Source organism: Triturus cristatus, chromosome 1_2 (genome assembly GCF_964204655.1).
Source record: "Triturus cristatus chromosome 1_2, aTriCri1.1, whole genome shotgun sequence".
In the NCBI taxonomy this organism is placed as follows: Eukaryota; Metazoa; Chordata; class Amphibia; order Caudata; family Salamandridae; genus Triturus; species Triturus cristatus.
The window spans coordinates 1,166,226,191-1,166,249,395 of NC_140580.1; the positions used below are offsets into that span (position 1 = coordinate 1,166,226,191).

The following is a 23,205-nucleotide window of genomic DNA, read 5'->3' on the forward strand; positions in this document are numbered from 1 at the left end:
GAGAGAGAGAGACGGAGAGACGAGAGAGAGAGAGACGAGAGAGAGAGAGAGAGAGAGAGAGAGAGAGAGACACGAGAGAGAGAGAGAGAGAGACGAGAGACGAGAGAGAGAGAGACGAGAGAGAGAGAGAGAGGAACGAGAGAGAGAGAGAGAAAACGAGAGAGAGAGAGAGAAAACGAGAGAGAGAGAGAGAAACGAGAGAGAGAGAGAGAAAACGAGAGAGAGAGAGAGAGAAACAGAGAGAGAGAGACGAGAGAGAGAGAGACACGAGAGAGAGAGAGAGAGAAGAGAGAGACACGAAGAGAGAGAGAGAGAGAGAGACACGAGAGAGAGAGAGAGAGACACGAGAGAGAGAAGAGAGAGAGAGAGACACGAGAGAGAGAGAGAGAGACACGAGAGAGAGAGAGAGAGAGAGACACGAGAGAGAGAGAGAGACACGAGAGACGAGAGAGAGAGACACGAGAGACGAGAGAGAGAGACACGAGAGACGAGAGAGAGAGACACGAGAGACGAGAGAGAGAGACACGAGAGACGAGAGAGAGAGACACGAGAGACGAGAGAGAGAGACACGAGAGACGAGAGAGAGACACGAGAGAGAGAGAGAGACACGAGAGAGAGAGAGAGAGAAACGAGAGAGAGAGAGAGAAACGAGAGAGAGAGAGGAACAAGAAGAGGAGAGAGACACAGAGAGAGAGAGAGAGAGACACGAGAGAGAGAGACACGAGAGAGAGACACGAGAGAGAGAGAGAGAGAGAGACACGAGAGAGAGAGAGAGAGAGAGACACGAGAGAGAGAGAGAGAGAGAGACACGAGAGAGAGACAGAGAGAGAGAGAAGAGAGAGACACGAGAGAGAGAGAGACACGAGAGAGAGAGAGAGACACGAGAGAGAGAGAGAGACACGAGAGAGAGACACGAGAGAGAGAGACACGAGAGAGAGAGAGAGAGAGACACGAGAGAGAGAGAGAGACACGAGAGAGAGACACGAGAGAGAGAGAGAGAGAGAGACACGAGAGAGAGACACGAGAGAGAGAGAGAGAGAGAGACACGAGAGAGAGAGAGACACGAGAGAGAGAGAGAGAGAGACAGAGAGAGAGACACGAGAGAGAGAGAGAGAGAGAGACACGAGAGAGAGAGAGAGAGACACGAGAGAGAGAGAGAGAGAGACACGAGAGAGAGACAGAGAGAGACACGAGAGAGAGACACGAGAGAGAGACACGAGAGAGAGACACGAGAGAGAGACACGAGAGAGAGAGAGAGAGACACGAGAGAGAGACACGAGAGAGAGAGAGAGACACGAGAGAGAGACACGAGAGAGAGACACGAGAGAGAGAGAGAGAGAGAGACACGAGAGAGAGACAGAGAGAGAGAGACGGAGAGAGAGACACGAGAGAGAGAGACACGAGAGAGAGAGAGACACGAGAGAGAGACACGAGAGAGAGAGAGAGAGACACGAGAGAGAGAGACACGAGAGAGAGAGAGAGACACGAGAGAGAGAGACACGAGAGAGAGAGAGAGACACGAGAGAGAGAGACACGAGAGAGAGAGAGAGAGAGACACGAGAGAGAGACAGAGAGAGACACGAGAGAGAGACACGAGAGAGAGACACGAGAGAGAGACACGAGAGAGAGAGAGAGAGAGAGACACGAGAGAGAGACACGAGAGAGAGAGAGAGACACGAGAGAGAGACACGAGAGAGAGACACGAGAGAGAGAGAGAGAGAGAGACACGAGAGAGAGACACGAGAGAGAGAGAGAGACACGAGAGAGAGACACGAGAGAGAGACACGAGAGAGAGAGAGAGAGAGAGACACGAGAGAGAGACGGAGAGAGAGAGAGAGACACGAGAGAGAGAGACACGAGAGAGAGAGAGAGACACGAGAGAGAGAGACACAGAGAGAGAGAGAGAGACACGAGAGAGAGAGAGAGACACGAGAGAGAGAGACACGAGAGAGACACGAGAGAGAGAGAGACACGAGAGAGAGAGAGAGAGAGAGAGAGAGACACGAGAGAGAGAGAGAGAGAGAGAGAGACACGAGAGAGAGAGAGAGAGAGAGAGAGACACGAGAGAGAGACACGAGAGAGAGAGACGAGAGACGAGAGAGAGACACGAGAGAGAGAGAGAGAGAGAGACACGAGAGAGAGAGAGAGAGAGAGACACGAGAGAGAGAGAGAGACACGAGAGAGAGAGAGAGAGACACGAGAGAGAGAGAGAGAGAGAGGAGAGAGAGAGAGACACGAGAGAGAGACACGAGAGAGAGAGAGAGACGAGAGAGAGAGACGAGAGAGAGAGAGAGAGAGAGAGAGAGAGAGAGAGAGAGAGAGAGAGAGAGAGAGAGAGAGAGAGAGACACGAGAGAGAGAGAGAGAGAGAGACGAGAGAGAGAGAGAGAGAGACACGAGAGAGAGAGACACGAGAGAGAGAGACACGAGAGAGAGAGAGAGAGACACGAGAGAGAGACACGAGAGAGAGACACGAGAGAGAGAGAGAGAGAGAGACACGAGAGAGAGAGAGAGACACGAGAGAGAGAGAGAGAGAGACACGAGAGAGACACGAGAGAGAGAGAGAGAGAGAGAGAGAGAGAGAGAGACACGAGAGAGAGACACGAGAGAGAGAGAGAGACGAGAGAGAGAGACACGAGAGAGAGAGAGAGACGAGAGAGAGACACGAGAGAGAGACACGAGAGAGAGAGAGAGAGAGAGAGAGAGAGACACGAGAGAGAGAGAGAGAGAGAGAGACACGAGAGAGAGAGAGAGAGAGAGAGAGAGAGACACGAGAGAGAGACACGAGAGAGAGAGAGAGAGAGACACGAGAGAGAGAGACACGAGAGAGAGACACGAGAGAGAGACACGAGAGAGAGAGAGAGAGAGAGAGAGAGAGAGAGAGAGAGAGACACGAGAGAGAGAGAGAGAGACACGAGAGAGAGAGAGAGAGAGACACGAGAGAGAGAGACACGAGAGAGAGAGAGAGAGACACGAGAGAGAGACACGAGAGAGAGAGACAAAAAAACACACACAACTGAGCCTCCCATTTAAGTATGGCCTTCATGCTACATTTTGTAAATGACAATATGGAAGCTTTAGCCCTGGGCCACATCTGATCTGACCCTAAAGGCAGGCATGAATGCACAACTATCCTTAGGTTTATGTTTTCATATTAACCAGGTTCTGAAGTGAGTTTTTATGCATGTGTGACATTTATATGAATGATAGTTGATAGATAGTTAAACTGTATGCCGCTCTGGGGGCCTCGAGGGAAAGAGGGCAGGAGCTGCACATCCTAAGCGATCCTTTTTGTGACTGTTTGAAGTTTGCTGCAATCAGACTTCTTTGTGTTTGCAGGATGATCCTTTCAAGATTAAAACCGGAGGAATGATCGACATGAAGAAGTTGAAGGACTGCAAGGAAAAGTGAGTGTGGAGTGGACTGCAGAGCCCTGACTTAAACTAGAGTAGGGCCGTCTAGCTTCCTTGCTGCATGGACTGTAGGCGTAGTTTTTAGCCCTGCATGCTAAAGGTTATCCAACCAAGCACTAGATTGTGTGCAGCGCCAATCGGTTTTTTTCAAGGCACCTGCATAGAAATAGTCTCCACAGACTGTGTGGTCGGGTCCCAGGCTGACTCCTGGGCTCATTGGAGAGTTTAGAGAGTCTGTCACGTGAAACACATTAGGCCTTGGCCAGAAAATACTTATATGTCCAGCAGGACGAGAACAAGACCAACATTCAGGGTCACTGGTCAGCTGTAGACCATGTATGGCTGTGACAGTCAATCATGTAACGTTCTCAGAACCTGCTGAATAGGAGCATGTTTGTAGTTTCAGATCATGACATTTCTTGTCTCTGCATAAGTGCCAGTATAAGCTTTGGGCATTGGCAGCTGCGATGTCCCCAGAGGGCTCTATCGTTCGAAGAGCTTGTGCCAGCTCCTGTGTATCAAGAACATCTATTCATTTTATATTTTCTTGTTTTTCTTTTTAGGATTACTGAAGAGGATGATTTGAATCTGGGAACCTCTTTCTCAGCAGAAACCAACAGACGAGATGAAGATGCTGACATGTATGCTTTGGGGGACATGTGGGAGGGGGCTTTGAGATTCAGAGGGGGGTTGTGAGGGGTGGGTGGAGGTGTTGGAGAATATTGGCGCTTTTTCTGGAAGCAGAGCCTATCGTACTACTGACACCTCTAGCTTTTGACTTTGGGTGCATACTTGCCAGCAGAGCCTCAGTATGAGGATTTACATCTTGCAGTCAATGAAGGTCAAGTGCCTGTATGTAACTGTGCATGTTGAACAGACCCTGGCCTTCTGATGGATTGCAGAAAAGGTTGGTTGATGTTCTTCAGTTTGATGGTCTTGTCCCAACGTGTGAACTGTGTGTTAGAGAAGTCTCGGTGTCCTCTGGACACATTGAGCCAAGACTCTTCCTAGACATCAGTAAATAATTCCAATTTGGTGTTGTGGCCAGAGTGGGAGAGATTGGTTACTGAGAATAGATAATCTATTTGTGTCCTCTTTCTTATCTTCAGGGTCATATCGAATATACCCCAGGACTAAAAGCTCCCATTTAGCCCAAAGGCCATACCTGAAAAGGTAACTTGGGCGAGCCCACGTGCACACACCTAGCATTGTAGTCTCATTACCAGAAGTAGAAGTGCTACATTCGATGCAGCCTACAGTCTGTAAGTGCCCAGATCAGAATGTGTGCAGCATACTCGCCCTCTAATAGTGTGTTCACCTCCCACGGCACTGTCCACTAGCATTATCTAAGTGTTTTATTTGGTGGCATTCCTTCCATGTGGAGGGAGGGTGGACCAACCCTCAGAGACTGAGCACACAGATCTTAAGATGCAGGAAAGACCAGCATCAAACCTCCAGGCTGTAGTGGCATGGATTGCACGGCTGAGTATTACAGAATACTACAGCCTACAACTGTTTATTAAATATTCCAACATTGCTATTAAAGTCTCCAAAATCCGGTGCTGGTATCCATATTGGATTCAGGCTAAATCATGGGTGTACCATGAACAATACGTTGCCATGATTCCCACATATCCAAGACTGCCTGTTCCCAACACTTGATGTGGTTGTACTTTGAGACCTGTATGGGTGCTTTGCTGTACATGACTGTAGTTGCTAGTTGAATTATCTGTGTAAGTTTTTGTCATGAGTGGATATTGATGTTGTTATAAGCTGCTGTATGCGTGATTGTGAGTGACTGTTGGAGTGACTATATGTGTGGCTGTGGGTGAGTGTTAAAGGGACTGTGTGCATGACTGCGAGTGACTATGCGTGACTGTGAGTGACCGCTGAAGTGGCTGTATGCATGACTGTGAATGACTGTTGGAGTGACTGTATACGTGGCTGTTGAAGGGACTGTTCAGAGTGACTGTGAGTGACTATGCGTGACTGTGACTGTTGAGTGCACAGCAGTTTATTTGTTCAGGAGTTTACTTGTGTACTACTCCTCTCCTTTCTGTCGCTTCCGTTGTGTTATTTCAGGCAGCCAGTGTAGACTAAAACACATTTACCAGGAACAATTGTCCAGTTGTCTAAGATGAGTAAGGATTGTTTGTTGGTTGTGGCGGCAGGATGAAGTACATCGAAACAGAGCTGAGGAAGAGGAAGGGGATTGTGGAGAACGAGGAGAAGAAGGTGAAGCTGAAGAATGCAGAGGACTGCCTGTATGAGCTGCCCGATAGCATCAATGTCTCATCTGCGAAGAGGACTGAGGAGATGTTGTCCAACCAGATGCTCAGCGGCATTCCAGAAGTGGATTTGGGCATAGAGTACGTACAGCCAGCTCCAGCTTTTTATGGGTGTCTGTGTGGAGTTGTTAAGACCACAGTGGGTGTTCAGGTGCCCTAAAGAAGTTGAGCAGGTTCCCCCAACCTTCTAACTGGGAGTGAAATGCACGTTGACTAAACCTGGATAGGAGAAAATAAGAAATTCGCTTTATGCATCTGTATGTTGTCCATCCAAACTTCATCTATTAATTTTATTTTTGTTAACCTCTCAGCGCAAAAATAAAGAACATAATTTCTACAGAAGAAGCCAAAGCCAGACTGTTGCAAGAGCAACAGAATAAGAAGAAAGACAGCGAAACGTCTTTTGTTCCTACCAACATTGCTGTAAATTATGTGCAGCACAACCGATGTAAGTGTGTGCCTTGCCATTGTAAGCACAGTGCATAACTTTTGTAAACGTTCCTTGGATCCCCTGAACAGTCTTATGCAGTTGTGTTTGAGTGCAACTGCATTAAGGGTACTTCAGTTCCAGCATGTGTGTCTCGTGCTAATATTGACATGCCGCAAAACCAACAACTGACTGGTGTTCTTGCAAATCAGAGTGTGCTATACCTAGCAGTCTGTGAGGCCTGTACTCTGTGGGTGTTCCTCGTGGCTGGTGTAAGTTGTGCTGCACTCCCCTGCGGGAGGTGTGAGTGAGTGTGCCTGGCAACAGGAGTGAGTATGCGTCGGCGCCTAGCAGCAGGAATGGGGTGTGCCTCCCAGCAGATGTTGGATGCGCCCCAGAGGTTTGGTTGCCACTTATGCAGCTGTTGTGGACTTGGCTCACTCCCCCAGTAAGAGTGTATCCTGCAGCCAATGGATTTGTAGGAATGTACATGCAGCAGGTCACTGTGGTTCACAGTCTGTTTAAGTGTCCCTTGTACCTGGTGTCAGCATGGCAAGCAGTGGGTATTGGATTGGTGGCCAGCTGATGGAGATATGACTTAAAGTAAGTATACATGCGAGATATTACAGGCTTGTGTTCTCTGCAGATGCTGTAGGTGTGATGAACAGCTGGTGCAGGGCTCTGTGGTTTGCAGGCTCTGCTTGCTTAGTCTCAATGTCTGATATACTCTTTCTGTTTCCTTTTAAGCTCCATGCTATGACCTTAAATTGTATTGCTTCTCCTTTTAGTTTACCGTGAGGATCTTAACACACCTCTCAAACGGCACAAAGAGGAACCGAAGGCTCGGCCTCTGAGGGTTGGTGACACAGAGAAGCCAGAACCTGAACGTAAGTTGAAGTGTAGTTTTTATGTTTTCGCATTGTCCACCATGTTTGAGCTCTGGCTGAATGTGGCATCCTGGGAAGCTTTTGTGTGTGGGTTGGAGGAGTTCAAAAGAAGGTGCCATCCTCTTAGTGGCTCTGTTCATATACCATCTAAGATAGACTACGTAGTGGAGATTAATCTGCCATCAACAATTAGACAACTTGTTCTTCAGGAAAAAAAGCCTGGAACCATTGTAATAGAAGTTGTCTCTTCTTATTGTGTTTTCTATAGAAAATATCCTTAAAATCCTCACATGTTTAAAGCAAAAGACCAGGTCTCAGATTTGCCAAAAAGCATCCCAATGCAAAGTGCAATGATTGGCGGGGGAGAGATAACTGCAAGTAGGCTGGACAGTATGAGGCACACCAAGTCTATGACGTGTGTGTGCGTTCGTTCGTCCCTGGCTTACAGCCTACTTCCAAATTCTGTCTGAGGGTCACCCTCCACTCCACAGTTCACCTACAGAGACACGGAATAAGACCAGAGTATCTCTGCTGGCACACCATACATCCAGTAGGTCCTGGTTGGATTGTGTGTCTGTAGCTGCCATCAGATAGATAGATGGACAGATATAGTTATATAGTCTTGACCCTTTCTGAAGGGTCACTCCTAAACTTTTTTTTGCCATCCCTCCACGTGTTTTTTTTGTTGTTGTTGTTGTTTTTTTATATAATTCTTTTTATTAGTTATCATATCAGCAAAACATCATATGACAAATTGACATGAAATACATGAGAGGAAACGACAATCAGTCACAATATTGATCATGGTATGGGTTGAGATGAGGTGCAGCAATACTTGGAACATTTCAATTAAGGCGATGGCAGGTCGTCAATAGGAGACTCTCGCGGTGGATTACAGATCTCCCCCCAGTAGGTATTCCAAGCCCCCCATATCAATGACCATTTCTTCGGGCAGCCTCTAGCGAGGTATACTGTCTTTTCACGGAACATGCACCAGTCCATGTGCTTTTTCCAATCTGTTACTGTTGGCGGGGTTGTGGCTCCCCAAAGTTGAGCCACAGGGCCAGACTGGGAACGAAAACTGGCCCTGGCAAAGTGCTCGGCAGGGCCCCTGGGGGGTTGGGGGTACGGCCGAGCAGTTTGCCAGGGCCGGTTTCGGTCAATTTTGTTACAGGGACGATTTTGCTGCAAAAACGGCCCTGTATCAAAAACGGCCCCCCAGGGGCCCAAAACTGGCCCCCACCCTGGTGGCCCACCGGGGAAATGGCCGGTGCCCGCTATGGCCCGTCGGGCCCTGTTGAGCCATGTTCCGTTTTGCCACCATGAGGCCGAGAGTAACCCAAATCTTACCCATTCTACTCAGATCTGTGGGCTTCCACACGTTACTGAAGGCGCCTCAAGTCGGATATCCAATTCGAGCACCTAACTGAGAACAGTATGTATCATTCGCCAATATGACTGAATGAACTCACACTCCCATATGATATGCATAAACGTGCCTTCACCACCACATTGTCGTCTGCATTCTCCTCCCCATGCGAACCAAGCAGGGCCCAGTGATGTATATCCTGTGTAATATTTTCAACTGAACAAGCTTCAATCTAGCTGAGTTCGCTATCTCTCGCGGAGAGGCGAGTGCCTCCTGCCATTCCTCATCATCCAGTTTGAGACCATCTCCCTCCCACCTCTCTCTTACTTTTTGGAGGGAAGTCCCGGTGTTTATCAGTTTCTTGTATGTAAGCGAGACTGTTTTCTCTGACAGATAGCCATTGAGTAGTCTATCCTCGAAAGGTGTGTATTGAGGGGGAGTGGACCCTTTGGGAATACAAGACTGTAAGGCATGTCGGACCTGAAGATATCAAAAATACTCCATCTGCGCGATTTCGTGTTTGTGTTGCATGGTGTGAAATTACATGACTTCTCCCTTTGCCCATAGGTCTCCGACAGTCGAGATCCCGATAAGATCCCACTTGTCGTATCCCTTCAATTTCCAGAGATCCCCAAGTGTCTCCGAGTCCCAGAGCGGGGTCGCCAGCGTTAGTTTTCGCACCCATCCCAGACTTTTTGTTGCTTCGTGCCAGACCTGCACAGAATGTTTAGTAGGTCCAGTAAGCAGGAAACGTCGTGGCCGAGAGTAGATGGCTCTATTATAGTTTCCCCCTGGGAGGAGCCAGGGTCCATGGCGTAGCCTGGATCATCCATGGAGCGATAGGTACCATGGTTAATGGCTGCCAGGTGGGAAGCCCAGTAATATTTTTTGAGGTCCGGGAGACCAATACCTCCATCGTACCAGGTAAGTGTGGGTTTGGCCAGTGCAATTCGGGGCTTCCCTTCCCACAACAAATCTCTCTGTAGTCCTTCTGTTTCTCTAAAATAGCTGGAGGGTTCTGGATCAGGGTAGTTCTTCAATGCGTAGAGGAAGCTGGGAAAGGACATCATTTTAAATAACGCTGCCCTACCCAGCAAGGAGAGCAGAAGTGCCTTCCAGACCGAGATGTCTCGCTTCAGTTTTTGCTGGGGCGGTCGCAGGTTATGGGTGTAGCGGAGATGTAGGTTCGATGTCACAAATACCCCCAGATATTTAAAGCCTGTTGTGGTGATTTGTATAGGGCATCCCTTGGGGTACCCTCGGGGGTGGGGGGGGGGGTCACCGTAGAGAAAATACAGAATGGACTTACTCCAGTTTATGGGATACCCAGAGAATCTACCAAAACCGAATATATCAAACACCGCTATCAATGATACTCGTGGAGAGGTGAGGAATAGAAGGATATCATCTGCGTATAGTGAAATTCGATCCTCTCATGATTCCGCCCAGCGCAGGCCTCGTATGACTAGGTCTCTTCGAATCCCAGCAGCAAGTGGCTCCAATGCAAGAGCGAATAGGAGGGAGGACAGTGGGCAACCCTGGCGGGTCCCCCGACCTAGTTCAAACACCTCCGATTTCATGTTGTTCACTACAACTTGCGCCAGGGACCCGGAGTAAAGAAGCCTAATCCAGCCGATGAATTCAGGTCCGGAAACCCAACTTCACCAGTACCGCGAAAAGATATGGCCATTCAATAGTATTGAATGCCATTGATGCATCTAGGGAAACTACGACCACCGGCTCTTGTATTGTCGCTGGTCTTCCCATTACCCCATGTACCCTCCAGAGATTCAATGCTGTCTTAGGCTGGGGCATGAAGCCCGACTGGTCGGGGTGCACAATGCCACTGATAACTTTGACCAGGCGGTTAGCCAGAAGTTTAGCAAGAATTTTAGGTTCTGCGTTAAGGAGGGAGATGGGCCTATACGAAGCACAATTTGTCTTGGGTTTACCCTCCTTATGAATGGTGATAAGTGTGGCTATCCTCTGGTCTAGAGGAAGCTTCCCCTGCTTTTTACTGTCTGCGAACATGGTTCGCAGGTATGGGGCTAGCCTCTCTGGGGCTAGTTTATAAAGCTCGATTGGTAGGCCATTAGGGCCGAGCGCCTTACCCGGCCTGAGGCATCTAACTGCCAACACGATTTCGTCATTTGTAAAGTCACTGTCTAGGAATTCTTTGTCCGGATCCGACAGGAACCTGAGGGAGATGTCTCTAAGGAGGGATTGTGAGTCTGCTTCAGTATAGGATGTGTGCGTGCGGCAGATGTCACTGAAGTGGTTTGCAAATGTGTCGACAATAGCGTGTGGATCAGTTATGGATCGCCCGTCTCCATCTATCCGCTCTGGCACCAGTTGGGACGCTAGTTTCTTCTTGTCCAACCACGCTCTCTCTCCCCATGGATTTAGCCCTGTCTGTTGCTATGGCCTTACATACAAGTGTGGAGCTTTTCTTGCGTAACTTCCTCTCCTAGTTCCTCTTCCAATTTGAGGACCGCCTCTTCATCTCAACAAGGTCTTTCATTTTCTCCTTTCGAGCGCCAGCTATCAGGGAGAGTGCCTGTCCCCATATGACCACTTTAAAGGCTTCCCACAATGTTTGGGGAGGAGTCCACTGTGCCCTCATTTTCCTGAAAATAATGATCTATAGCCTGAAGCAGGGCCTTACGTACTTTCGGGTCACGAAGATGCCATGGATTAATGGGGCCCACTCTGCCTGCCCCACCCCGCCTGACCCACCCCACCCTAGCGCCTGGGGGAACGATCTGAGATGCCTCTCGCCATGTGCCTAACCTCTTGGATTTGTATGACCTGGGAGGTTGGGACAATCAGGTAGTCTATTCGAGAAAGGCTATTGTGCGCCCCAGAATAATATGTGTGCTGGATAGTGTCCAGGTGGTATGTTCTCCATGTATCCGCGAGGCCCAGAGCCTCCAGGAAATCAGGCAGCCATCTGGTCAATGCCCCAATGCCTTGGGGGGGAGGGGCAGGGGGGGTGATGCCGGTCTTGTGTCCCGGAGACCACCGCGTTAAAGTCCAACCCCCAATTATCAGTAATCCTTCTGGAAGAGAAAGCTGCATGCCCCCCAGGTCCCTGAACGTGTGGCTCTGTAAACCCGGCGGCACATAAACGGACATGGAAGTGAGTGTGCGTCCCTCCACTGCCCTGTGGCGCCAATGTACCTCCCCAGGTCATCTGACCATGTGTATTGGACCGCAAAAGAAAAGGAGTTTCGTGTCATGATCACCACCCCTTGTGAGCCAGAAGTAAATCCTGCGTGTGCAATTAATTTGTACCCCCACCTACTCAGTGCCATGCAGGTGTTTCTAGTCAAGTGTGTTTCCTGGAGAAGGACCACATCTGGAGCGTGTCTTCTGATGCATTGCAAAACCACATAACATTTGACCTTGTCCCCCAACCTGTTAACATTCCAGCTCAATAGTTTAATGCTGCTAGCTCCGTGCTCTCCCATAGTTGATTAAGTGAGTTAATTGTTCCTCCCACGCTACTACATCTTTGTGTGCTGATTCGACAAGAACAGAACAAACCTTCAAAACCCCATACCAGCAACCCCCCTCCCTGCTCCCCTGCACTCTGGGCAGTAAACAGCCCATAAACACAACCATGCAGAGTGCCTGTTGCCCAAACGTGAACTAAAAGTAGAACTGCGGGGTTAAGATAGGCATCCCACCCCACCCTACCCTCCTCCCCTGTGCGTTCAATCATGTACAGTCCCTTACATAAGTACCATGTCTCAAGAGTGTGTCTTCAACAGTTATTTGTAAGCCCAGTTAGCCAGCTGCTGTGTTCGAGTTCCGGTACCTGCAGCAGTCTTTGGGTCCAGCAAACGATCGCCAGGTAGGAGGGCTTCACTGCATCCCGGTAGGGGGGGGCGCAGTTCCTCGCTGATAGGGTCTTTCTGGTGTTTCAGCGGGGGTTATGGTCTCTAGCTCCTCGCCAGCCGTCCAGCCATTCCGCCGCAGCCTCTGGAGTGTCAAAGAACCAGGCCCTTCTCTCATTCTCCACCCAGAGCCGTGCTGGAAAAAGCATGGCGTACTTCGTTCCTTTATCGCGTAGGAACTTTTTAACAGCTAGAAAGTATCTGCGCTGCTTCTAAACTGTTTGTGTGAAATCAGGGAAAAAGGAAATTTCAGCGTTCTCAAGCCGGAGCGGCGGGCCCACTCTGGCATTTTGCAAAATCACCTCTCTATTGCGGAAGTTCAGTACCCGCGCGAGCAACGGTCGTGGGGAGCCCCGGGGTTCAGTCGCCCCCCGGTTCAGTCGCCCCCCAAGGACTCTATGCGCCCTCTCGATCACAAAGGATTTGGACAGGCCCTAGGCTGCAGTTGGTTAACGATAAGGTCTTCTAGAAAAAGGTCCTGTGATTTTTCCCTCCGCCCGTTCCGGCACCCCCTGTATTCTTACGTTGTTGCGGTGTTCATAGTCATCCAGCTTACTTTCTGCCAATTTTCTGAAATTCTGAAGCTCTCGGACTTCACTCTGAAGTTGTGAAGTGTCCTCCACCAGGCTCCTTGTTTTGACCTCCAGTTGTTTGACCTTTTCGCTGATTCTATGGAGGTCCACCCTAATGAGTGACATCCTTAAGAGTCAGTTCGGGGGAACTCTCTTCTGCATCACCCATCGTCCTGTCTCTCGCTGATGGGTCCTGAGACGTCATTTTTGGAATCGCAAAATGGTCCAGTTTACTTTGTTGGTTCGCCTTGGACCCTTTTGTCCCAGACATCGTGTCATGCGTTCGTGCCGTTCCTACACCAGGCTGCGCCGTCTTCTGCAGGCCTTCAGAGTTTGCTTTCCGCCCCGCGGTGGCCAGGAAGCAGTCTAACCTGTATTGCACCACCGCGCTGCTCCTCAACTCGGTACCGGGGGAGTCTTGGGAATTGTATGCGGGCCGGTCTGGTCGTTCCCGGGGGCTGCGGCTCAGCGCCCGGTGTCAGGGCGTTTGATGCGTTCTGCTTCCTCCCGCCGGTCTCTCTTTGCAACGTGTCGGGCACACCCCCGTGAGTTCTTTCTGTCATTCCTTGCTGTTTCGGCCTCCGCAGTCGCTGCAACGGGGCCAGCGACCGATCCGATGCAATTCCTGGCCGTGTGCCAAATGCTTCCGGCCGTGTGCCGTTACGTCGGCGGCTGCTGGGGGCACTTCACCGCCTGGCTGCACTCGCCATTTAGGCCTCAGATCTTCGTTAGCGAGAACTCCGGTTCCCGGCTGTCTTGGGCAGCAATTTTTGTCACGGCAGAGTCAGCAGACACTCTGCTGTCGTTTGATGACCATAGGGACCGGATCTGTGTGACGGATTAACGGGGATGGGTGAGGTAAGACGGAGCTACCCTATCAAGCGGCCATCGCGCTACGCTGCGTAGCCACGCCCCCATCTCCGCATGGTTTCCTAACCAGTTTTTGTTGGCTCTGCATTTTACCACTGCTAAAGTGCTTGGGCTCTCCCCCCTAAAACAAGGTACATTTGGCTTATACCTGATTGGTACTTTATATTACTTGTAAGTGCCTTGTATATGGTACCTCGAGTAACCAGGGCCTGTAAATTAAATGCTGCTAGTTCGCAGCAGCACTCATTGTGCCACCCACTAAAAGTAGCCTTTTCAAAAGTGTTTTAGGCCTGTCATAGCAGCCTGTAGTGCAATTGCAAAATAGCCAATTCGACCTCAAGAAACATTTTGTCAGGCCTAAGCCTTCCTTTTTAATTCATATAAGTATAAGCAGGGCCATTGGAATTATGCAATTGTGCAGCCATGGCAATGTTTGCATAATTGTACATTTGCCGCGCTTGCCACATAATCCATCATCTACAGCACAATCTTCAGATTTTAACCCCAAACAATTTGTTTCTAGCTCAAACTGTTTAAAAGTTAGTAAAACACAGTAACCCGTGCTGCTGCACAGTGGAAAGACCTTCGCAAAGGTTGACTGGTCAACTTTCTGTAGCTTGTTGCTATATTTGGTTGGTAAACTGGTACTAATGAGGTACAACTAATGCCTCAGGCAGTGTAACAGTTATTAAAGTGACTAAATAATGAAGTAATACTATCACAAAATGTGCCGCATTATTTGCCTTTTCTTGCCATATAATTTACTCAACCCTGCCGCATAATTTGACCCTCCCTTACGCATAATTCCAGTGGCCCGGAGTATAAGCCACCCCTAAAGTGGGCCCTAAACAACCCATAGGACAGGGTACATTGTATTAAAAAAGTAGAGCATGTGCTTTTAATACTTACCTGTCCTGGGAGTGAAAAACTCCTGAATTGGTTTTCATTACTGTAAGGCCTACCTCTCCCATAGGATAACATTGGGTTACCCTATTACATTTAACAAGTGGTAACTTTTGCTAGGGAGCAGGTGGAAAGGTCATGTTTGGACTCAAATTAATAGGCATTTAAATTCTTCTTTAAGTTAGATTTTAGAATATATTTTAGAAATACCACTTTTAGAAAGTTGGCATTTTCCTGCCCATAAGTTTCTAAGGCCTTCTTTTAGTTTCCAGGTGACTAGGTCTGTTTATGGCTCCTCCATCAGGAATACTTATTGGCCCAGGACAGTGAACAATAGGACCTGGGTGTAGCTGGGAGCTGGCCATCCTGCCAGGAAGGGAGGGGCAGAGTGGTTTCCTACTCCACTTACATTTCAAAGGGCTACCTCCAGCACACTCACAAAGGAACTAAGCCTATTGTCACCCAACACCACTTGGAGCCATGGCAGGGGTAGGAAGTAACTTTCCTGAAACAGATGTGGGCGTAGCCTAGACGTTTCCTACACTTTAAAAGAGTGGCACCAGGTATGCATTTTGGACCTCCTCAGCCACTCATCAGTACACTCCTGGACCTGTGGACATTACAGAATGACTACCTTGTTCCCCAGAGGACTGCCCTGTTTCTTGAGGCCTGCCTTTTACTCCGGAGGCCTGCTCTTGCTGCTGGATGTCTGCCTTGTTCTTCAGAGGACTGCCCTTCTGCTACCAGAGGACTGTCCTGCTGCTTGAGGCTTGCCCTGCTCTCTGAACAGGAAGACTGGACCTGCTTCTTTCATCTCGGGCGAAATTGAGTGACTGCAAGGATCAGTTAGCTGACCTCCTGTTCTGAGCTACAGGGACACCACCAGCTCCAGAGGCTTCCCTGCAATTGCCTAGCTGACCTGCTGCAACTGGCCTTGCCTGGAACGGCAACTGGACCTATCTGAGCCCTGCTAGCCTCTGCTAGAGTGAGTTCCTGATCCCCAAGAGGTGCTTCCCCAGGTCCTGAACCTTGGGCTGCCATCAGTTGAGCTCCTCCTGTGAAATCCTGAAGTTTTGGAGGTGTCTTTTTCAGTGGGACTAACCTGATCTCTGTATCTGGCCCACACTCCATCACAGTCTGTTTGAACTTGTGACTTTGTCGTGGTCTAGCGTGACCAGATACCTACAGTTATCACTTTCTGCTTCTTGTCACTATTTTTTACTTGAACCTGTAAAATTGCTCATCTCTTGTTCTTCTGAATTAATTTTTTGTTGTTTTGGTCTCATTTCATTTATTAACATTTATACTAGTTTTCAACATTGGTTTGGGATTTTTCTTGTGTTGTGTTTTCCCTTTTACTGTGTGTTTGATGCATAAATATTTAACACCGAACCTTTAGGTTAAGCGCCTGAATGCTTTTGTACCAAGCTACCAGAGGGTTGAGCACAGGATAATGCATATGACGGGGGAGATGGCACTTGTTTTTATTTTGAGCAAAGGGACGCGTTGTCCCCCTCCCTGAGCCTCTGAGTGGCCCAAGGGACCCCATCCCCCAAAGTCAAGGTACAAAAGAAGGGCGGGGGTGCGCTGCCTTATCTCCCACGTCTAATTAGGCCCCGGAGACCCTATCTCTTAGGCCGAAGTGCATTAAAAAGGGGAGGGTGCCTCACATCCCCCCGCTCACAGCCTAATGAGACCCCCATACCCTGGGGCCGAAACAGCAATAAAAAGGGCGGGTCCCAGTTATTAAAAGGGAGGGGGCCACATGTCCCCCTCCGTGAGTCTTTAAAGGGCCAGAAGACTCCATCCCCCAGGCTGGCTCAGTCACTGGGTCCTGGTGTGCCCACTCCTTGGACACAGTAGTTTTCTATGCCTGCACCAGCACGGGCAGGTAACATATGTTTGCTCCCGTCTAACTGGAGCATTTTTAAATATCCGATCAGGTGAGAGCAAACGTGCAAGTCTGCTCCCACCCGGTGGGAGATTTAAACAGGCTCCGGCCGGCTAGGAGCAGATTTCTCTTCTGTTTCCCTACCCACATTCCTGCGGGGAGGCAAACAACACACATTGCTCCCGCCCAGAGGGAGCAAGCATAAATAGCTGCTCCCTCCAGACAGGAGCATGCCGGCTTCAGCACTCTGCGGCGAGCCGGCTGGGGCTGCTGGGGCTTGCTTGGTGGGTGCCCTGGATGGGCACAAGAGCACACACCACTAATGAAGGAGATCCGTGGTACTGAGTAGGCTCAGGAGGGGGACCCGCTCTCCCTTTTAAATAAGATAGGGCCCCCTCATAACTTTTGTTGAATTTGGCCCGGGGAGGGTGCACTGGGGCCCCACCCCCTTTTTTTAAGTTAATTTGGCCATGGAGATGTGGTCCCTGGGCCGCATGCCCCCTCCCCTTAATCAAAGTAGTGTTTGGTAGGTGCACCCACCTATAATTTAGAGAGGCCAGGTGGGCACGCGGCCCCCTCCCCTTTTTAATAGAGTTTGGCCCCAGGGATGAGGTCCAAGGGGCCTATTGAGGCTTGGACATAAGGGCTACATGCCCCCTCTCCTTAATATATATGTTTTGGCCCCACAGAATGGGATTCCTGGGGCCAGAAGGCTAAACCTATGGCACCCACGGCAAAGGCAATGCGCATGTGGTGCTGTGGGTTGCCTGCCTGTGAGGAGGTTTGCCGCATGCCAGGCCCTGCGTCCAACCCCGCAGCGTTCGGTTGGCTGCATGCGAGTTAGATTACATATGGTAACAAAATATTACTTTACGTTAAAAAACCCTTGAACCTCACTATAAAAAACTGAGGTTACAGTAACTTCATAGTTAGGTGTAATGTTCAGTATCAACAAAATATTTTAAACTTAAAAAAAAAAAAGAAATTGACCAGTTATAGCTAGTTATCTCAAGTAACTATAACTCATGCCCCAAGGTAACCATATCTCATCAATGACATTGTTGATAATGTCACTGCAACATTTGCAATTAAATTGTTGATGAGAAAACTGCTTATAAGGATGAGGGTAAGTGTGATTTTAAGGAGAAGGGTGGATAGAGGTAAGAGGGTGTAAGGATGGTTTTAGGGTTATGGGGTGGGTGGAGGTAAAGGGGATTAGAGTGATTTTAGTGTTAAAGGATAGGTTGCGGTTAGGGGTTGTATGGATTATTTTAGGGTGAGAAGATGTAAAGGTATGTAAGGATGATTTTAGGGTTACGGTTGGGGAGAAGTAAAGGGCATTTTAGGGTTGGGTATAAGTAAAGCGAGGTAAGCGTGATTTTAGGACAGTGGGTTAGGTAGAGGTAAAGAGATGCAAGTTGTTACCCCCTTCCAAAATTAATAAAACAAGTGGTTGGGGGCGCTGATCAAAAATAAATGTGTGTGTGTGTATATATTTTTTTCACTGACAAAACCAAAGGTTTCAAGGACGTTATAGTTAGTTGGACATTTCACTCGTACAAAACCAGAGAAATGTGGCCGTTGTTGTTAGTTGAGCTAACTATAACTCGCGCCCCCGCACTGCTGATTTCGTCACATATTACATAATTCATGACCTGATCAATGACATCACGGATGATCTAAAATGACATCACTGATGACATCATCCAGTGACTGTGTGTTTCTGAAAAGTTTAAGTATTTTTTATATATATATATATATTTATATCAAAAAACGGTTGCTTCAGCAAGTGCGAGCGCACCCAAAAGGTAAGTAATCCTCCATTGGACTTGTGTGATGTCTCGTTTATTAGTAGCGCCTGACGCATTTCGGAACATTTCCTTCATCAAAGGCATCAATTTCAAAGTCCTGCTGCACTCTATTCAAACTGTCCGCCCTCCAATGGGCTACTCTTATGAGTCCCAGTGCCTACTGGTAATTGTAGTGCAGCAGTCCACATTATTTTTTTATTTATATATATATATATATATATATATATATATATAACTCTTAAACTTTTTAGAAACACATATATATATATATAATATAAAATATGCCAAGGTGTAGTGAAGAATGAGTGTATGTATAAGTGTCTGAATGGATGATTTAGTAGGTGCGTGACTGACTGTATAAGTGAGTGATTAAACCTGTCTTCGTGAATGCATGAGTTAGTGACTAATCTGTGTGAATGTATCAGTCTTTCAGTTGGTGTGTAAGTGAATGCATGGGTTGGTGAGGAGCTACATGACTGTCTTTATGGGTTAATGATTAATTGTCTGAGTACCTGTATGGGTGCCTGAGTGTCTGTGTGGGTGGGTGTGGGGCATGTGACTCCCTGCATGGATGTGTGAGTGGGTGATTCACTGGGTGTATGGGTTCATGAGTGCATCTGTGAAGGGCTCTATGGGTGGGTGAGTGTGTTTATGGCTGTGTTGGTGAGTGAATGGATGTCTCAGCGGTACATGTGTGAGTAACTATGTCTTTGAAATGCAGTATATGCGAGTGTTGAAGTATAATAGTGACTATATGTGAGAGGGATTGAGAGTGGCTGTATGGACGAGTGTGTGCTTGTGTCAGTGATTGTAGAAGAGAGTAAGTGTGTTAGTATCTGTATGAATAAGTGAGGTTGTGTTTGTGTGTGTGTAACTGTATAATGAGTAAATCGCAGTGTGATAATACTAGGTGTTTGAGTAACTCTATGGGTGAGTGGTGGTGTGTGAGTATTTGTAAGGTGTATGAGTGCATATATCAGTTGCTGTATTGATGAGTGACTGCGTGTATGAGTGACTGTATAGGTGAGTGGATATGTGTTTAGACCTATGAATCAGTGAGTGGGTATGTACTAACTGGTATTGGTGTCTATGGTTTCGAGAATGGTAGTCTGTATTTTAGAGTAGGTGTATGAAAGGTTATATTGGGGTGTGAGGAGGTGCATCAGATATTAAGTGGATGATGTCATCAGTGATGTCATTTGAGATGTAATCAGTGATGTCACTGACCATGTCATGAGTGATGTAATATGTGACCTCATCAGCAGTGCATTCCTGGGGCACGAGTTATAGTTAGCTCAACTAACTATAACAGCCAAATTTCTCTGGTTTTGTACAAGTGAAATGTCCAACTAACTATAACGTCCCTGAAACCTGTGGTTTTTTTCAGTGAATTTCTAAGGTTTTTTAAATGCTAATTTATAACAATAATGTAGTAGTCGCGTTAACAAGGTGGTGCAGAAAGGAGGCTGGGCCACTGACCAACGCTCAGGAATTCTGCTGCGTAGGACTTACAGGAGGTACCAGGAGGGTTTCTTGGCCCCCAAAGTCCCTCAGGAGTAAAGTGGACTTAATTCCTCAACCCGTAGTGTGCCAGGAGGCACGTTTGCAGAGTGGTGGAGAAAGGGGGGGCATGGCCTCTAACGACCTCTTAGCAATACCACTGTGTGGGACTTACTGTAGGTAACAAAAGGGGTAGTTGGCCCCCAAGGACGTCCTTGTAGGCCAACTACCCCTCCTAGTACCTCCAGTAAGTCCCACACAGCAGCATTGGTAAGTTCTCATAGCAGGTCACGCCCCCTTTGCCCACCATTCTGCAAACGCGCTCCCTGGCGTGCTCTTGGATGGGGATTAAAGTCCCCTTCGATGCTGGGAGGTCCTTAGGGTCCAACTAGCCTACCTGACACCTCCAGTAAGCCCCAGGTAGTGGGATTGCTGAGAGGTGGACACGGGCCACATACCCTTTCTGCATCACTCTGCAGGGGCTTACTGGAGGTGTCAGGTAGGCTAGTGAAGGGGGGGGTCCCTCCGGCGAGATGCCGGGGTTTCTTTTGTTAGAAGGGGGGCTGTGTGTCCCCCCTTATCTCAATATTTTGTGGGCTCTGGGGACCCCATCCCCCAAGGCCTGTGGCCTTTTATTTATTTTTTATTTTAAAAAAACGGTAATGGGGCTGTGCGGTCCCCCTCCCAAGGACCATTTCGGCCCCAAGGACCCCATCCCCTGGGGCATGGCCGCATATGTTTTTCTAAAAATATATATCACTGAAAAAACCATAGGTTTCAGCGGCGTTATAGTTAGCTGGACATTTCCCTCGTACAAAACCCTAGAAATTCCCACGTTATAGTTAGTTAAGCTAACTATAACTCGCGCCCCCGCAATGCACTGCTGATGACGTCACATATTACATCACTCATGACATGGTCAGTGACATCACTGATGACGTCATCCAGTGAGTCTGTGTTTCTGTAAAGTTTTAATATGTTTAATATATATATATTGAAAGGCCTGTTGAAGAATGAGTGGGTGTGCAAGTGTGTGAATGGATGATTTTCTAGGTGCGTAACTGACTCTATAAGTGAGTAATTAAATGTATCTTAATGCAGACTAGTGACTAAACTGTGTGAATGTCTGTATGTGTATGTGTGTTGGTGTATAAGTGGCTGCATGGTTTTGTGAATACCTATATGAGTGTCTATATGGGTTATTGATTGGTTGTCTCAGTATCTGGGTGCCTGAGTGTTTGTGTGGGTAGGGTGTGTGTGACTCTGTGCATAGATGTGTGAGTGGGTGATTCTATGGTGCATGGTTTTAAGAGTGCAACTGTGATGGACTTTATGGTTGGGTGAGTGTATGTATGAGTGTGTTAGTGATTGAATGTATATCTCAGTTGTACATGTGTCAGTAACTACATATGTGAAACGCAGTGTATATGTGTGTAAGAGTATATAACTATCTATATGTGAGAGTGTGTGATTGAGGGAGTGCCTGTATGGATGAGTGTGTGCTTGTATTAGTAATTGTATAAGAGTGTCAGAATTTGTTAGTATTTTTATGAGTAAGTGAACTTGAGTGTGTTTAACTGTATAGGTGAGTAAATTGGACTGTGATTAATTATTTGCATGACTGACTAGGTGTGTCAGTACCTCAATGGATAATTGGCGGTGTGTGAGTGTCTATATAGGTGTATAAATGCATATGATAGTCCTGTACGGAGTGACTGTGTATGAGTGACTGTACAGGTGAGTGAGTGGAGATGTATGTAGACCTAAGAGTCAATGAGTGAGTATGTAGTTATTGGTATTGGAGTATCTATGGTTTTCAAAATGGCCGTCTGAAATTTTGAGTCGGTGTATCAATTAGTGCATCTTCTCACACCCTAATATAACATTAGGGTGTGAGAAGATGCACTAATTTATGACATGGATGACATCATCAGTGATGTCATCAGTGATGTCATTTGAGATGTCATCAGTGATGTCATCAGTGATGTCACTGACCATGTCATCAGTGATGTAATATGTGTCGTCATCAGCAGTGCATTGCGGGGGCGCGAGTTATAGTTAGCTGAACTAACCATAACGGGGGAATTTCTAGGGGTTTGTATGAGGGAAATGTCCAGCTAACTATAACGCCCCTGAAACCTATGGCTTTTTAGTGAATTTCTAAGGTTTTTTTAAATGCCAATTCCTAACTATAACGCCACTGAAACCTTTGGTTTTTTCAGTGAATTTCAAAGGTTTTTTAAATGCCAATTCCTATCTATAACTTATCCCTGAAGATATCATGTTTAATGATTTCGATTGGATTTCTATATTTTTCAAATTCAGTGTCAATTTCATTAATTATCTTTTTTTTTTTTTAAATAATTTTTTATCACCATTTTTTAAACTTATTTTTTCAATTAATTCTTTTAAAAATTAAAAAATGTTATTTGAACTTAATGGGGTTTTCAAATATATTTTTTTATATTTTTCAAAATATTTTCTTAACTATATGTTCAAAACTGTATTTTATATATATTTTTCAATGTCTTTGGATCCGCGCACCGTTCTCGATCCCTACGTGATAGCATCCGTGCATGGTACAAGTTGGGTACGTGTTTAGTGCGCGATCGTAATGCGACAGGTACGCGACTCCCAGCCTATACGCGACACGTTCTATGTACGTAACGCGACGTTTACGCGCTTCCGCCGTGCGTCATATGCGTCTGACGCGGTAGGTGCGCGGATCCCGTGAAATATTTAACATTTAAAAAAACATATATATGTATTTCATGTGAATATTAATTGAAGACAAACTCTAAACTAGTCTTAAAACTAATATATTTTTACATCTAATCCTATATTTCTTTTTAATTCAATTTTGCGGATGCGCGCTGGGTGCGTGCTGCGTAAGCGCACGGTGCGCGGATCCCATGTGACCTGCAAAAGAAGAGATTTGATTGGTTCATTACACTTCCTCTTCTAACTATTGAAAGACCCCACCCATTTCAATCGTTCTTCTTTGACCTTCTTTAGAGCACCATCTCTTTGGAGAGAAGAAGATTTTTTAGACTAAGTTTACACTTAGCTCTAACTTTTTTCAACCAAAAATGGCTTCAGGGCAGCAGGCATCACCAGCATCACCTCATACTTCTGAGGATGAATTTTTGCCGGAGGCACCACCCAAAAACTTTTTTCTTCAGTGGTGTGGAAACTTTTTACTTTTCCCGAGGGGCAGAATAAGACCAATGCCACCTTCGTCACGTGCAAGATTTGCATAAGAGTCCTATCGAGAGGGGATCCTAACAAGAAATACTCTTACGGCAAGTATGATGAAGCACATGAGGACCCTTCATCCGAACAATCTTGCACATGAAGAGTGCCGACGGATGAGAAA

At 47.3% G+C, this 23,205-nt stretch overlaps 1 protein-coding gene across 1 annotated transcript in view; it reads left to right on the forward strand.

The window, feature by feature from the left end:
• The window catches only part of C1_2H9orf78 (chromosome 1_2 C9orf78 homolog), a 109,705-nt gene that overhangs the window by 66,657 nt on the left and 19,843 nt on the right, over positions 1-23,205 (forward strand). The window contains exons 4-8 of the mRNA XM_085613996.1: positions 3,339-3,406; positions 3,976-4,053; positions 5,584-5,781; positions 6,012-6,148; positions 6,916-7,014. Of these exons, the coding sequence (XP_085470122.1) occupies positions 3,339-3,406; positions 3,976-4,053; positions 5,584-5,781; positions 6,012-6,148; positions 6,916-7,014 (580 nt within the window). The remainder of the gene's footprint in view (positions 1-3,338; positions 3,407-3,975; positions 4,054-5,583; positions 5,782-6,011; positions 6,149-6,915; positions 7,015-23,205) is intronic.